General features: G+C 38.9%; 1 protein-coding gene across 2 annotated transcripts in view; it reads right to left on the bottom strand.

The window, feature by feature from the left end:
* The window catches only part of UBAC2 (UBA domain containing 2), a 179,691-nt gene that overhangs the window by 9,912 nt on the left and 151,898 nt on the right, over nucleotides 1-17,881 (bottom strand). The window contains exons 8-9 of one of the 2 annotated variants that reach the window (XM_038569945.1): nucleotides 5,515-5,637; nucleotides 2,247-2,301 (exon numbers count right to left, since the gene is read on the bottom strand). In XM_038569945.1, coding sequence (XP_038425873.1) covers nucleotides 2,266-2,301; nucleotides 5,515-5,637 — 159 coding nt within the window. In that variant the 3' untranslated portion in view covers nucleotides 2,247-2,265. The remainder of the gene's footprint in view (nucleotides 1-2,246; nucleotides 2,302-5,514; nucleotides 5,638-17,881) is intronic. The other variant, XM_038569946.1, reaches the window with a different exon arrangement.

The raw sequence follows: 17,881 nt of genomic DNA, 5'->3' as shown, positions 1-17,881 counted from the left end.
TACCAGCTAAGACTGAAGTGTCTTCTGTGCTGAAAGCCATTCTCTCTCTACTTGGGTCAAAGAATAGTTCAGACGACATGAGAATGGAATCCACACGACAGGTCTCATGTATCATAAGTGTACTAAATGGTCATATAGCTAGCTCATCAGGGTAGAAGTCTCATAAGCGCTTCTAAGCACATTTCCTGGGCAGTTGGGGAAGAAGTTATAATATGCTCCTTTCTCCCTGCGTAGTCCACCTTCCAGGGAAACCCAATGACGTAACTCCCCTTTAGGATCCTACCATGGTTTGTTAGTGCCTACAACGCAGAAGTGGAAGTTCACACACCACTACAGGACCCTAGGGAGCCCGCCTGGGCCCTTGGGCCATCTTCCACTCCAAACTCCTCCCTCGTGCTTCCCCAAACTTAATGCACTTTTCACCACACCACATGCAGACAGATGCCGCTGCCCCCATGCTCCGGTGCTGCAGTCCTTTCTTAGTTTCAATGGTACTGGGGCACTTGTGCAGAGTGGGCTAGAGCTGTCTCCAGGCCTGGCTCCCTACACCAGGCTCTGCACCAATTAAGGGCAGGAAATGATGCCGTATTTATCTCTGTATTTCATGAATCAAGCCCAGGGGTCAACCTGACGCAGAACAGACAGGTGATAATTCTTGGTTGATGAGGAGGAAAAGAGGGGTGACTTGAAATCTGTAACATTTTACCTCCCCTAGCTCTGGATTAGTCCTGTTTAATTTCCTAGTCCAAGTTTTCTTGTGTATCCCATTAAGAATAAACTGAAGCATCATTTTCTAAGATTGGGGGGCTTTGGGAAAGACAAATTTAGTGATTTTTTTCCTCCTTTGATTTAAAAAAAATAGGATGCTTACAGGACAGAATTTCATTGTTAGAGTATAGGTGTAATGAAAATCACTGGTTAAAAAGAAGAAAGAGAAATGGAATAACATATATACTTATTTTTAAGATAGGAGACATTGAGAAATGGAATAATAATTTTTAAGATAATAGACAGCTGAGTACATTTTATTATTATATAGAGTTTTGACAGGGTGGCGCTAGGTTTTGATTTTTAAAAGGGACTGGAATGGCATCTTCAAGGGCCAATGAGTTAGTTGGCAAAGGTGTTTTGAGTCCATCCACTAGTTGAAAAATAATAAAAGTAGGTTGGGAAGAACTAAAAATTCAGAAACTTAACAAGAACATAAGCAGAAAAAGTGGCAAAGTTTTGGGATCCCTGGGTGGTGCAGCGGTTTGGCGCCTGCCTTTGGCCCAGGACGGGATCCTGAATCCCACGTCAGGCTCCCGGTGCATGGAGCCTGCTTCTCCCTCTGCCTATGTCTCTGCCTCTCTCTCTCTCTCTCTCTCTCTCTCTCTGTGTGACTATCATAAATAAAAAAAATAAAAAAAAAATTGTCCCTTTAAAAAAAAAAGTGGAAAAGTTTTTCTATGGCCCTGTGTTTGACTATTACTAGATTTAATAAGAGATGCACATTCTTCCTTAGAATATTCCTGGCTTTCCTACCTTAAAGAACTCTCACTAAAATTCCTAAAGTATTTTTTTTTACATCAGAAAAACCTCAATCGTTTTTATTGTCCTTGGTTTAGAAAATTATTAAGTTTCTTAATGAATGTATTAAAATCGCATGACTCTGATATTTAAATAAAGAAGATATAGCACGATTAATTGAAGAATGAAGCATAAAGAGGTTTTGTTCATTCAAGCTGACTACATTACTAACAAATATTATTTTAGATAGTGTGCCTCAACTAACTAACCAAGAGATTATACACGAACTGTATATTTCTTAATGTTATTATAAACATCCTGAGGGCAAGAACTTTTTTTTTTTTTTTACAGTTTGGCTAACACCTATCACAAGAAGAGCCAAGAGTCTACATAACAAGCAACACCCAGAGAAGGATCTGTGTTTTAATGAAATGACAGTCTGTAACAGCCATGTTTGGGATAATCAAAAACACAAAACACAAGGTTTAGAAAATCAATGAATAAAAAGAAGTTTATGTTAAAAACAGCCTGTGATATATTTACATCTCTTCATATCAGAGCAGGGAAGTAAATGCCATTGAAACGGATTCTGACAACATGTTAACCTGTTGTTATTCTGGGAGGATCAAGGAAAATGATTCATTAAAACACCCTGAAGACTTCAATTACACACATTCTCCTTATTGTCATGTTCTGACACTTTTGTTTCAAAATGTCAACACTAAGAACTATCTCACCTTTAAATACCTCATATCGTTAACGGCTGTTCTGTGATGAATGTGACCCACGGTTCTGGCAAGTAAACAGTAATAGAACAGAACTTTACTTCTTTTTACCTGAATTGGAGAGTATTAGCTTATGTTTTAATGTTACCGTATATATTGTACAAAAGGCTGAGTTACTGGGATTTTCATATGTATGGGGGTACCATTTTTCTAGCAATCCTCTAATGGAAGTGGAAGAGAACATCCCCTTCCTCTACCTCTCCATCCTAAGAAGCTACTAAAATGATCAGTCTGAGTGAGAAGTTGTGAGGGGGAAAAGTTAGATCAATTCATCAGGCATATTCAACCAGTTTCTTTCTAAGGCATTTATGGTGGCCTAATCCAGGGTAGCAGTGGGAACCCTGCCCAGACCAGGTGCCCTGGGTCCGAGTGACCTTTATTGACTCTGGGGATAGGACAGGTGATAGCCTGGATGGCGTGACCAGCTTTGGAATGCTGCACTTGATTTGTTGGATGAGAAGAAATCAACATATGCAGAAGGAAATTTAAAAGTCTTATTGTAATGCTCTGAACTTCTTCGATGGATATTTTTTTTAACTTTCTAGTTTGAAATTATTTCAAACTTATAGAAAAGTTTCAAGAATACCAAGAACTCAAACACTCTTCATTCAGCTCACCAGAACTTTGCCACAGCTGCTTGCTTTCTCTCTCTCTCTCTCTCTCTCTCTCATGCTTTCCTGGAACATGTGAGATGAAGCTGCATATACCATGTCCCTTTACCCTGTAGTACTTCAGTATGTTAATTTTCTTAAGAACAAGAATATGCTCTTTCCTAACCACAGTCCGTTAGAGATACTAAATCCTAGACACTCAACCTTTATATAAAACTTTGATCTAGGGCAGCCCGGGGGGCTCAGTGGTTTAGTGCCGCCTTTGGCCCAGGGTGTGGTCCTGGAGACCCAGGATCGAGGCCCGCATCGGGCTCCCTGCATGGAGCCTGCTTCTCCCTCTGCCTGTGTCTCTGCATCTCTCTGTCTCTCTCTGTGTCTCTCATGAATAAATAAAATCTTTAAAAATAAATAAATACTGTGATCTAATCCAGTGTCCAACTGCACCAGGTCAGTCAAACATGTCTGTTCACCTGAAGTTCTTCCTGGTACAGAGCATGGTCTAGGATCATGTCTGACATGTCCTTAACATGCCTCCTTAGTCTCTAACTGGAAGCAGCTTGTGATGTCACTACTGAAGAATACGGGTCAGGGATTTTATATAATGTCCCTCAAATTGGGTTTATCTGCTTTTTCTTTATGACCAAAGTTATGGATTTTTTTAAACTTTTTTTTATTTATTTATGATAGTCACACACACACAGAGAGAGAGAGAGAGAGGCAGAGACATAGGCAGAGGAGAAGCAGGCTCCATGCACCGGGAGCCCGACGTGGGACTCGATCCCGGGTCTCCAGGATCGTGCCCTGGGCCAAAGGCAGGGGCCAAACCGCTGCGCCACCCAGGGATCCCCTGGATTTTTTATTGTAATATATAACTGATGTATCCTTTAAGGGCATGCCCATGGCGTCTTTGGTCCATTACTGGTACACTGATCCTTATAACTGGGTTAAGCTGGTGTCCAATCTCTCCACTGTACAGTTAACTATTTTTCCTTTGGTAATTAATAAGCAAAGTATCTTGTGGGGAGATACTCTGAGATTACATAAATAGTCCATTCTTCGTGTTATTGATGATTTGTACCTAAATTGATTTTTGCTCTGATAGCTGCAAAATTATAATTTTCTAATACTATCCATCATTCTTTATTTTTTGCTTTATATTCCTTTTCCCCTGAGGATGTATCCATATAAATATGTATCCATATAAATATCTCCTAATATCAGTATGAACTCATGCATCACCCCCCATCCAGTGGATTATATTAAGTACTATCCTTATTTATTTATTTTTAAAGGCTTTATTTATTTTTCAGAGAGAGCAAGAGAGAGCACGTGCATGCATGAATGAGCGTGCGCGCGCGCGCGTGTGTGTGTGTGTGTGAGAGAGAGAGAGAGAGAGAGAGGAGCCAAGGGAGAGGAGAGAAGCTTAAGCAGACTCTGTGCTGAGTGGGGAAGCCCGATGCAGGGCTGGATCCCACAACCCTAAGATCATGACCAAAACCAAGAGTTGACACTTAACCACCTGCAATACCTAGGCACCCCTGTGCTTATTTATTTTGATATCCAAATCTGATGTGCCAAGTTTGATCAGTGGGATCCCATCAAGCTAGCTCCCTTAGTTACAGAGCACTTCCTTAATTCCCTGCATGCTGGTCCAGGGTTATCATGTTCCTTCCCAACCATGGGCCTGTGACCCACCATTTCATTTCTCTAAAGAGGCTCATTTCTGTTAGTGGGCCAACATATTGAGAAACTAGATCTGGGCACTAGGTGTGGTCAGTGCTACTGGGATGCCATTGCTTTGGATTCTTTTAGTTTGACAGAGTTAAGACACATGTGCACACACACATAGACACACACAATCTTATTAAATCATGAGTTTACACTAATACCTCTAATTCCAATCCAACCCCACAGGGTTCTTCCTGTATTTGTATTTTCTTTCTTCTACAGTAAGATCAACCTAGCTCCTCATTTGCTCAAATTTATAATACACATACAATATAATTTCAGAATTGCTGTACTCCTACTACTGTGAAAATAAACCCAGGAAGAGCTTATGATTTCTTTGCAATTATTTTTTGTCTTTAGACTGATGGTATATTACGTTCAAAAATTACTAAAATTAATTTTTCCCTCTCTCCTATGATTATGTTATTCATTTAAAGTACAGTTGGATCCTTTATTTGTTTCTTTTTAGTCTATGGTTGTCCCTATTGTTGATTTGCCTTTTGATTATGTAAAATAGTAACCTGATTCCTAAGTCAAATCATACAAAAGCCATACTTAGAGAAGCATTACTCCCTCCCAGTCCTTCTGTCTTGTTCTCTCCTAGCCCTTATAGAGAACAAACGTCAGTAGCTTCCTCTATATATAAAGTATTATAGATTTCAAAATAAGTGATCACATTTTTTTTTTTCAAATCATGCCTTCCTCAAACCTGTAAGACCCACAGTGGCCAATAAAGGCTCAAGTGTCTATCACTGTTACCAGTAACAATTTAACTGTTACCAAAAGTTTTGTATGCTTGCTTTCTTTCAAGTCTGATTTACCAAGACTGCTTCAAGTCTCCTAAACACAGGTTTAGGAGAAGCACCAGTGTTACTGCTTACCTGTTCCTCAGAAACCTCCAGAGGAGGAGATGCTTGTTGTTCAGACTGCCGACCATCCTGATAGTTTATATTTCGTCGCTGACGTAAAGGAGGGAAAAGACGATTCCAATTGATCATTCCTCCCTAAAAACAGATCAATACATAGTGATCAGACATAGGAGAACCATCTTAATGCTTGGAGGCGTTTTTTCTTGCAATGAAGTCGCATCCATAGATTGGGAAATAAAAAGTCATGCCGATCTGCTGAATGCAAGCAATCCAAACCCTGAAGTATCACATCACCCTTCAACAAGATGAAATCAAGAGAAATGGGGGAGGAGCACAAAGAAGGTAATGGTACTGCCAGAGTTATTTGTGCAACTTGGCTCTGGAAGGCAAGGGAAGATGCATACAGATACAGACACTCCTAACCTCAGCCTCACTGACCCTGTGCCATCTCCCCTGGACTTCAGGGCTCTACCGGGCATGACAGGGAAGATGACACAGAGCTAAGGCTAACTCACTGCTGGCAACCAGAAACCCGGAGCTTCCACAGCTTCTCCTTCTCCTTCTTCCTCCTCCTCCTTCTTCTTCTTTAAAGATTTTATTTACTTATTCATGAGAGACACAGAGAGAGGCAGAGACAAAGGCAGAGGGAGAAGCAGGCTCCATGCAGGGAGCATGACATGGTACTTGATCCCGGGACACCAGGATCACACCCTGGGCCGAAGCCCAGGCGCTTAAACCGCTGAGCTACCCAGGCTGCCCTGCATGACGCTTTTTAAAAATCCATGTTTTTAGCTATCTGCCAATATTTTAATTCATCAATTTAATGCTCTATTTCTAGATTTAGGTAAATTACAGACTGAGATAACATGAAAATTTTCCTACTATAAACATTTAAAAATGTCAGACAAAATTTAAAAAAAATATTTCACATGCATAGCTGAACATAAAAGGAAGACATGGAGGTCCCAAGGTGCCAGAGACAAGCACTGGCAAACCAGAATAGTAAGCAAGCAAGCTGCCAAGGGTGAGGGTATAAGGGTGAGCACATCCTGCTAACCTAGAACCATTTGGGTTTTATCACCATTTGGGTTCAGGAGACGAGGCCTTGGGTAGGAAAGAGGTAGTGACTCTGAGCTCATCACCTACTTAAAGGCACAATCCTCAAGTGGCAACATCCTTAGTGAAAGAGAAGATGATAAAAAACAAACCCAAAAGGTGCTCTTTTTGAGGGAGAGGGCAGGAATGCTCACCTGCCTGAGAATTAAGAAATGAGAAATCTGAGGTTGAAGTTACATAAATATATATTTTAAGAACCCATAAAAAATTACGTAAGAACTGGTTCTGGGATAGAGTTGGATATACCCAAGGAGCCAAGCAGAAGCAAATATAAAATTACTCTGTAGGGCCACCCTCTTACCCTGAGATTACATGAGATTTATAGATAAAACTCCTATTGGAAATACTTAGTATCCAAAATTCAAAACCCACGAGGAGAAAAACCTATCATAATCAAGACTCAGTATATACAATAAATAGGACGATTAGATCCCAAGAACCTAAATTTTTTAAAAACACTTTATTTATTTGAGAGAGAGAGTGAGAGACAGCAAGCACGAGTTGGGGGAGAGGGGCAGAGGAAGAGGGAGAAGCAGATTCCCTTCTGGGCTGGGAGCCTGACGTGGGGCTCAATCCCAAGACCCAAATATCATAACCTGAGCCAAAAGCAGATGCTTAACTGACTAAGCCACCCAGGCACCCTCTCCCAAGAACCTAAATTTATAACAATCTGAAAACAAACATAATTTCAGAAGTTTTAAAATGACTAAGACATAGAAGGAAGACTTTTAAAAAGGTAAGATATTATAAAAAAAAAAAAGATTTGAGGGATCCCTGGGTGGCGCAGCAGTTTAGCGCCTGCCTTTGGCTCAGGGCGCGATCCTGGAGACCCGGGATCGAATCCCACGTCGGGCTCCCGGTGCATGGAGCCTGCTTCTCCCTCTGCCTGTGTCTCTGCCTCTCTATCTCTCTCTCTGTGTGACTATCATAAATAAATAAAAATTAAAAAAAAAAAAAGTAAAAAAAAAAAAAAAGATTTGAAAAAAATTAGGGAAATTAAAGAGAGACACTAAGATATTATATAAAATTGTTTTAGAACAATTTGAAAGAAATTCAAATATGGTGGTGATCATAATATATATACATGGACAAATTCTCCATTTTGAAATGTCTCCCACCTACCTCCAACAACAAACCTAAACATCAATAAAGATGCTGATGGAAAAAGATGGAAAAGGAAATATTAGAGAAGTATCAACAAAAGAAAGCTGATGTCATTATATTCATGTCAAATAAATTAGACTTCAAGGGCAAAAAAGGCATTAGTGCTGATATAATCACTGAGATGCATCAGTATCTTTTTTTTTTTTTTTTTTAAGATTTTATTTATTTGAGAGTGAGACAGAGCAAGAGAATGGGGGAGGAGTAGAGAGAAGGACAGGTAGACTCCCAACTGAGCACAGAGCCGACGCAGGGCTCAATCCCACAAGCCTGAGACCACGGCCTGAGCTGGAACCAAGTCCAACGCCCAACTGACCAAGCCATCCAGGCACCCCATATCACTATTATTTTTACTAACACAACAGCGTAGAGCTCAAAAATTAAAAGAACTACTCAGACATGTATTTAATTTTTAGCATCTGTTGATAGAGCAGATAAAGTTTAATAAGACAGAATATAAATAACAAATTATATCAGTGGGTGTATATAAGCTTGTACTCTGTATTTATAGTATATTTTTCTATTATAGATAAAATATTTTAAAAAGTAATGGTGGATTAAGTCCTTATGAAATGTCCATAAACACCAAAATGTAAATACTACACAGACTATATTTTTTGGCCACAATGCAATTACATTTGAAATTGATATCAAAATTACAATTAATACAAAACAAGATTCACACACTGGAAATCAGAAATGGAAAAACCCATAATGTATATTAGAATATAGCTACAAGTGAATAAAACTGAGCACAGTCAATTGAACATCCAACTCTTGCTTTCAGCTCAGGTCATGGTTTCAGGGTCATGAGATTAAGCCCTGCACCGGGCTCTACACTCAGCAAGGAGTCTGCTTGAGATCCTCTCTCTCCCCATCTCCCTCTGCCCCTCTTTCCACTCACATGTATGTGTGCTCTCTCTCAAATAAATAAAATCTTTAAAAAAAAAGAATAAAATTGAGACTATTACTTATCAAAGCTGGTGGGATATAATTAGATATAATTTTAAAATATTGACCTTAAAAAGAAAATGAAGACTGACAAAGAATTAAGTATATTCAAGAAGTTAGAGAAAATAGTAATAATCTAAAGAAATAAAATGAGAGCAGATGTTAGCTGAGAGATTTGGGAGATGTAAATAAAGTGGAAAATAAAGACATAATAGAATCAATAAAGTCCAATGTTGGGCTTTAAAAAAAAGATTATATATATATTTTATATATATTATATATTTTGTATATATATATTTTGTGTGTGTGTGTGTATATATATATATATATATATATATATACACACATAAATATGGAGAACATGAGTGAGGGGGAGGTGCAGAGGGAGAGAGACAGACTCTGTGCTGAGTGCAAAACCTGAGATCATGACCTGAGCCGAAATCAAGAGTCGGATGCTTAATCAACTGAGCCACCCAGGTGCCCTGAAGGTTGGTTGGTTGAAAACTCAAGTAAAATGGAAAACCTGGCAACCCTGATGACAAGACAAAGAAAGGGACATAAATTGTATTAGGAATAATGCAAGAGATACCATGGCAAACATTAAAAACCATAAGAATATTTTATTCATATTAATAGCTATGATGAAATAGATTATTTTCTAGGAAAAATGTAACTTACTAAAACTTGATACTCAAGAAGAAACAAAAATCGATAATCATTTTTGAAAACTGTTCAGGAGCATCTACTAAAGCTGAACACATGTGTCTACCTCAGCAATTTTGCTCCTAGACACCAGAAATGCAAATGCATGTCCACCAAAAGGCATGGGCTAGAACATTCTTAGTAGCATTACTTGTAATAGACAAAGACTGGAAACTACCCAAATGTGCACTAAGTATAATGGATAAATTATGGTATTATGGTATAATCACATAATATAAAATTACACAGCAGTTAAAGTGAAAAAACTACAATTATATGTAGCAATATAAGTGAATCTCTCAAATATAATGTTAAATAAAATAAAACACAAAGTACATTTATATAATTACTTTTATAAATATTTACTTCTATGTATACTTCCATAAAAAGCTACAGAAAGAGCTAGAAAACTGGACTATTTTAGCCACTAATATAACTGAAATAATACTTAAAAAAGTGTTCCCACCAAAAATCTATAGGTGAAGTCTACAAAACTTTTAAGGATATTCCATCTTATAGAAATTGTTCTCGAGAACAGAAAAAGAGCAAAAGCTCCCCACTGAATTTTTTGAGGCTATATAACACTGTTTCCAAAACCAGACAAGGCCATTACAAGAAAGAAAAATTATAGGACAATTTGTTTTTCATTTATGGACAGATATAATAATCCTAAATAAAATACTATCAAACTCAATCCAACAATGATTTAAAAATAAGCATCTTATCTGAAATAACGTACTATATTAGGATTTATCTCAGGAATCTCAGAAAAAATAATAATCTAATTCACATATTAACAGTTTGAATGTCTACTACCACCTCTTGCATTCAATACAAGTCATAGGATAATGAGGGCCAAACTAACCAACCATGAAAGAAAATGCAGGATGAAAAGAAAAACAAAACTGCCATTATTTTTTTTTTTTAATTTTTATTTATTTATGATAGTCACAGAGAGAGAGAGAGAGAGAGGCGCAGAGACAGGCAGAGGGAGAAGCAGGCTCCATGCACCGGGAGCCCGACGTGGGATTCGATCCCGGGTCTCCAGGATCGTGCCCTGGGCCAAAGGCAGGCGCCAAACCGCTGCGCCACCCAGGGATCCCCAAAACTGCCATTATTTACACATTAATTGTCTGCTAGGAAAATGAGAATAAGAGAGTACAAGACACAAAAGTATCAGTAACAGTCCTCTATTGTGATCATTTAGAAGTATAAAAAATAGCTAACAAATAAAAACTACTAGGTACTTAAGAATTAAATCTAACAAAAGATCTGCAATATTTAATGGAGAAAATAGTAAATGATGTGGAAAGCAAAGGTAAAAGATACTTTAATTAAACTTCCTTACAACTTAGAGCCCATGGACAAGTATGTGGGACAGGAAGAGTGACCCTCCTCAAGGTGCCCAGCTGCCTAAATGTTAATACTTTGTTAGAGACAAAGGCAACCTCAGCTTGACATTAACCCTACCTCAAGGATCCCATAAGTCTTCTTTAGCATATAAAAATCCCTTTGAATTTTTTTTTATCACTACCCCCACCCCAAGATATATGTTAGCAATAATCCTCTAAACACAGGGCCCACGGATATCCATCTGAAGGGTCCCGTGACTAAGGTTACACTAGACAGTAGTAAATGACCCCTCAAGATCCTGGAAACCTCATTGCCAAATTCCTTAGGCACTTCCACTATTCCTGACCTTCTCTCAACTTGAAAGTTTATGATCAGTCCCTCCTTACAACCCTACCGCAGTTCTTTCTGTCTTTTCCCTGTGCTTTAATAAAACCATCTTTTTTGCACTGAAGATGTCTCAAGAATTCTTTGTTGACTGTTTGTTCCTGAACCCCAACATTTCACATCAATAAACTTGACTGCTTCAGATATCAGAAGACGTAAGTGAAAAGACTGCACAGTCTTGCCTGCAAAGATTCAACTCTGCAGTCTGCTCATACACTGTGGATTTCAGTCTGCAGAAAAGAGCACACTGGTTGGCTCTGAATATCTATATTCCCTTTTCTTTAAAAATAGGGTTTTCTGTGTGTGTCTGACATATGGTTTCAACATTTCTCAGTTCTAGCCACAAGGACTCAATTCTGCCAATAGTACTATGTAAAGAGAGGGGCGAACAGGACTTCCAGATGATCTCAGAGGCTGGATGTGCCCTTCCTCATCAGGTTCTACTTTTTCCTGGAGCTAAAAGCAGCTGTCCTGGGCAGACAGGTAGAAGCCCTGTATCAAGGACAGAGCAGGGCCCAGAGTAAAGGAGCCTGGCCCCACAACTTCATGTCCCTGCCTTGTTATCAGGCCAGGGCTGTCAACATCAGCACTTCTTTTATATGAGAAACAAGTGTCTGCCTTTTAAAACTTTATTTTGTGGGGCATGTGGGTGGCTCAGTCAGTTAAGCATCTGCCTTCGGCTTAGGTCATGATCCTGGGGTCCTGGGATCCAGCCCTGCATTGGGCTCCCTGCTTAATGAGAAGTTTGCTTCTCCCTCTCTCTCTGACCTCCTCACTGCTCTCTCGCTCTCAAATAAATAAATAAAATCTTTAAAAAGAGACATCTGTTATTTTTGTGTTTTCTGTCATATGAAGCTAAACCTATTCCTAACTGCTATATACTCAAAATCCAAAAGTGTGTGGCTGTGTTTTGGCTGAATTAGATAATGTGAAAGTGAGTGAATTAAGGGTCAAAACTAGACATGGATATTTTGAAGAAGTATAATAAAGGGTATTTTTTACTACTATTACCAGTCCTAATGGACTTCCTATTAGACTGTGGTAGTAAGTAGAGTGGCATTAGTACATGATAGGCAAACCATGCAAAGAAAACAGGACAGAGTGTCTAAGAATCAAAAGTAAACACTGGTACTTAGTCTATGACAAAGCAGACATTACAAGTCAGCAGGAAGAGGGCACGCCACTTAATGACAGCCATGGGACAACCCTGGTTATATGGAAAAAGATAAAATTAGACCTTTACTTCATACCATATACAAAAATAAGTTTATTTTAAAAATAACTTTAAAGATTTCGGTGACACAAAGGAATGGAAAGACATTCCATGCTTATGGATTGGAAGAACAAAGATAGTTAAAATGTCTATACTACCCAAAGCAATCTACAGATTAAATGCAATTTCTATCAAACTACCAACAGTATTTTTCACAGAACTGGAACAAACAACTCTAAAATTTGTACGGAACCACAAAAGACCCTGAAAAGCGAAAGCAATCTTGAAAAAAAAAAAACAAAAACAATTCTAGACTTCAAGTTATATTACAATGTTGCAGTAATCAAAGCAGTATGGTACTGGCATAAAACCAGACACACAGATCAATGGAACAGAATAAAAGCCCAGAAATGAATCCAAAATGATATGGTCAATTAATCTTCAATAAAGGAGGAAAGAATATACAATGGAAAAAAGACAATCTCTTCAACAAATGGTATTGGGAAAACTGGACAGCCTCATGCAAAAGAATGAAACTGGACCACCTTCTTACACTATACAGAAAAATAAACTCAAAATGGATTAAAGACCCAAATGTGTGACCTGAAACCATAAAAATCCTAGAGGACAGCATAGGTAGTAATTTCTCTGGCGTTGACTGTAGCAACATTTTTCTAGATATATCCTCTGAAGCAAGGGAAATAAAAGCAAAAATAAATTATTGGGACGTTAAAAAAAGCTTCTGCATAGTGAAGGAAACAATCGATAAAACTAAAAGACGACCTATGGAATGGGAGAAGATATTTCCCATTGACATTTCCAATGAAGGGTTAGTATCCAAAATATATAAAGAACTTACATGCAACCAAACACACACACACACACACACACACACACACACACACACACACACACAAAATCCAATTAAAAAATGGGCAGAAGACATAAACAGAAATTTCTCCAAAAAAGACATACAGATGACCAATAGGCATGTCCCTCTTCATCAGGAAAATGCAAATCAAAAGTACAATGAGGTATCACCTCATACCTATCAGAATGGCTAGTATCAAAATCTCAAGAAACAACAAGTGTTGGCAAGGATGTGAAGTAAAAGGAATCCTATGCACCGTTGGTGGGAATGCAAACTGGTGCAGTCACTGTGGAAAACAGTATGGGGTTTCTTCAAAAAGTTGAAAACAGAACTATCCTAGGATCTAGTAATCCTAGGATATTGGGTATTTGCTCAAAAGAATTTCTAAAAACACTAATTCAAAGGACACATGAACTCCTATGTTTATAGCAGCATTATTTATAATAACCAAATTATGGAGCAGCCCCAGTGTCCATTGATAGATGAATGGATAAAGAAGATGTGGTGGTGTGTGTGTATATGTGGGTATAATGTAATATTATTCAGCCATAAAAAAGAATGTTCTTGCCATTTGCAACAACATGGATGGAGCTAGAAAGTAAAATGTTAAGTTAAATAAGTTAGTCAGACAAAGATAAATACCATGTGATTTCACTTGTATGTGGAATTTAAGAAACAAAAGAAACAAGCAAAGGGTAAAGGAAAAGGAGAGAGAAATAAACCAAGAAATAGATACTTAACTACAGAGAAAGTAAGTAATTATGGTTACCAGAGGGGAGGTGGGTGGCAGGGTGGGTGAAACAGATGAAGGAGATTAAGAATATATTTATCATGATGAGCACTGAGTAATGTACAGAATTCCTAAATCATTATATTGCGCACCTGAAACTAATATACCACTGAACGTTAATTACACTGGAATTAAAATAAAAAACAAGGAAGGAAGGAAGGAAGTTAATTAAAGATTTAAATGTGGAAAGCTAAATTGTTAAAAATTTTGGAAGGGGGGCCTGGCTGGCTCATTTGGTGAAGCATGCTACCTTGATCTTGGGGTTGTGAGTTCAAGCCCTGCGCTGGGTGTAGAGATTACTCTAAAAAACTCCACTCTTAAAAACAATTTTTAGAAGAAATAAAGAATATTCTTTATGTCTCTGAGATGGAAAAGAATTTCTAAAACAAAAATATAAAAAGTAAATCATAAAAAAGGACTGCTAAAAATTAGAGCAAGAACTTTGTATGATTAAAAAAATAAAGTTAGAAGACAAAGTACAGATTAACAAAAAATGCTTGCAGCATATAACTGAGAAAGAATAACCAGAATATACAAAGGATCAATGAGGAAAAAAAATAAATGACTTGAGAGAAGCTAATAATGTATAGCTGAGCTTTAAACAACATGGGTTTGAACTATGCAGATCCACTTACACACAATTTTTTGATAAACACAGTACAATTTGTGGTATCAGTGGGCTTCCCAACAACAGGCTATTAGTCATTCTATTTTGGGGGAGTCAAAAGTTATACCTGGATTTTCCACCGTGTTGGGGTCAGCACCTCTAACCCCCACGTTGTTCAAGGGTCAACAGTATTCCCACAGACCATTTACACAAGGGAGAACCCTGAGTCAATGTGCAAAAGAAAAGACGTTCCACTCACTATGATTAGGAAATGCAAATTAAAACAGCAATTATTTCTTATCCACAAGACCGGCAAAAATAAAATGTCTAACAAAACCAAGTACAGGGAAGGTGTGAAGGAAATGGGGACTCTATGCATTGTCATTTAGAGTATAAATCGGCACAAACATTTTGGAGAGCAATGTGTCCAGACTGAGTAAAACTGAAGATATTCTATGACCCAGCAATTTCACTTCCAGGTAGTTACAACCGTCTAATGTGACTGTGAGGATGTTCTACGAAGCACTGATTATAGTATCAAATAAGAGAAAACGTAAAAAATGCAACTGTCCTTAAGTAGGGAAATAAATTAATAAATGGTTCTATTACATAAAGAACTATCATATGAGCAGCTGGAATAAATGAACTACATCTATCGAATAAGTCTCCAAAATACAATGTCAAATGAACATAGAAAGTTATATGAAAATATGAATATGTAATACCATTTACATAAATTTTTTAAAAACTCAGAACAATATACTGTTTAAATGACTTTATAGGTATACACTGGTGGTGATTTTACCCCTGAGAGGATATCTGAAGATGTCTAGAGGCATTTTTGGTAGGGTGCGGGAGGCGGGGGATAGGATGGTGGTGGTGCTGCTGTGTGTAAACAGGGATGCTGCTAAGCATCCTATAATGCACAGGACAGACCCCCACCACAAAGAATGGTCTGGACCAAAATGTCTGCAGCTTCTAGGTTGAGGAACTCTAACATAAAAACATGTGCTAAAGATACAAACACCCTTAGGGTTAAATACCACCCACCAGCTGCAGGACAGTGGGAAGGGGGATGAACCTTTGGTTGAAACTGTAACAATTTATTTCTTTAAAGGGAGTGAGAGTGGAAGAGTAGGCGAAGCAAAACAAAACCTCAGTCCCTCTGTTCTTGGGATGGCAAAAAAGTGCTTAAAAAGCAGAAAATTACAGGAGTTCTAGGCTCTAGGATGTTTTGACACACTAATCTGCTCTTGATGCAGGTTAACTAGGAGCCTCTACAAACAGGAAACGCTTCCTTCACTTTGTCTTCTTCAAAAGCAATAACCACATATTTAAGAGAGGAAAAAGGAAACAGCTTGCATTTTGAACAACCGCTTTATGAAGTATCTGTTATTAGTTGGTAAAGAGATCTTCAAATGAAAGAAAATTTCTTATGAAAATAAAAAAATGACTAATTTTCCATCTGAAACCTGTAAATGTTCGTAACATTTTATCAAGTGGACGTCCCATGGAATAGAACTCCACCTCTGAAGGCTGTGGCAGGTGTCAGGACAGGCTAATGAGGCAGTGTCTACACTGAGAAGCTGGGTCAGAGTTACTCACTAGTGGCTTTCTGTGGGCAGCTCCCTAGGGAAGGTACAAGCAAGGTGCATGTGGAGCCCATGATCTCCTGGGGGAAGGCAAGACCTCCAGAAAGGGAAAACATCAGGAGGCAAGGTGGTATTTAATAGAGAAAGAAGCTGAGCAGCATTAGTTAAAGGGCTCGGGAGGTTCAGAGTGGGCACCAACCAACCACAGCCTACATGTGGGAGTAAAACTTCAGAGAGGACAGGGGCTTAGTGGAATTTTAAAGGATGAGGATGATCTCTGCAATGGAGGAGAACCAGCCACTCTTGTCCACCTGTTCAAAGCTCAGGGTTTTTTTGTTTTTAATTTTATTTTAAAGATTTTATTTATTTATTCATGAGAGACAGAGAGAGAGAGAGAGAGAGAGAGAGAGAGAGAGAGGCAGAGACACAGGCAGAGGGAGAATCAGGCTCCATGCAGGGAGCCTGACATGGGACTTGATCCCAGGTCTCCAGGATCAGGTCCTGGGTCGAAGGTGGTGCTAAACCGCTGAGCCACCCGGGCTGCCCAAAAAGCACAGGTTTATACCTAGTCCAAGGGGCAAGGCAGTGCTAAGGAGTCGGGACAGATGAGCAAAGAGGGAGAGGAAAGCTGAGTAAGAGTAGTCTCTGGAGGGCAGCCCCGGTGGCTCAGCGGTTTAGTGCCGCCTTCAGCCCAGGACCTGATCCTGGAGACCAGGGATCGAGTCCCATATCGGGCTCCCTGCATGGAGCCTGTTTCTCCCTCTGCCTGTGTCTCTGCCTCTCCCTCTCTCTCTCTGATGAATAAATAAATAAATAAAATCTTAAAAAAAAAAAAAAAAAAAAAAAAGAGTAGTCTCTGGAGCCAGACAACCTGGGTTCACATCCCAGGTCTGTCACTTATGGCCTTGGTTTTAGACAAACTTCTCTGAGCTTGTTTTCTCATCTGTAAGAAGAGAACAATAACGACACTTACCTCGTAAGGATGTTATGAGAAATAAATGCGTTAATACATGGAAAACACTTAAAACAGAGCCTGAAAACTTCTAAAAGCTTATGATATATATTAGCTATTATTCTCATCTAAATTTGCATTATGCCTTCCAGTGTTATTTCTTGTCTTCCCAGTTTGACCGTGGGACCCTGCAGGGCTCTGTGATGGGGTAAGAATAATGTTCCCTCCAGACTCTCTGGGTGGTTTGCTCAACTCTAGGCTCAGTGCCTCCTGAACTCATTCCCCAGCGAAGATTGCGTTTTGTCAAAGAGCAAAATGAAGAACAATGATGGAATGGACATTGAGAATGTGACATGTAGAACAATTAAAATTCTTTCTGGAAGCATCATTGTCTTATTTTAAGAAGGTTCGCCCCTGGAAAAAAATGCATCCTTTGTTCTCAGTTTTAGGTGATCTTAAGGGTTTTCTCATGTTTGGTTTTGAAGTGGAAAGCAGGCAGCAGGGCCACCTCTATTGTACTGTCTTTGGCTGCTGGGGGACCATGTCGGGAAGAGTCAGAGGGAGGGTGTGGGTTCAACAGGGAGCTGATAAGACTGTGTAGTGTTGTCTGCTTTAGGAAAAGAGGAAGTGAGCTGGCACCTATACAAGGAATTGCTAACCCTCTAAAGACCAAGACTTTCCAACAGT

This window comes from Canis lupus, chromosome 22 (genome assembly GCF_011100685.1).
Source record: "Canis lupus familiaris isolate Mischka breed German Shepherd chromosome 22, alternate assembly UU_Cfam_GSD_1.0, whole genome shotgun sequence".
NCBI classification, from domain to species: Eukaryota; Metazoa; Chordata; class Mammalia; order Carnivora; family Canidae; genus Canis; species Canis lupus.
The sequence above is the reverse complement of the archived record's forward strand: the minus strand, read 5'-3'. Positions and strand labels throughout refer to the sequence as shown.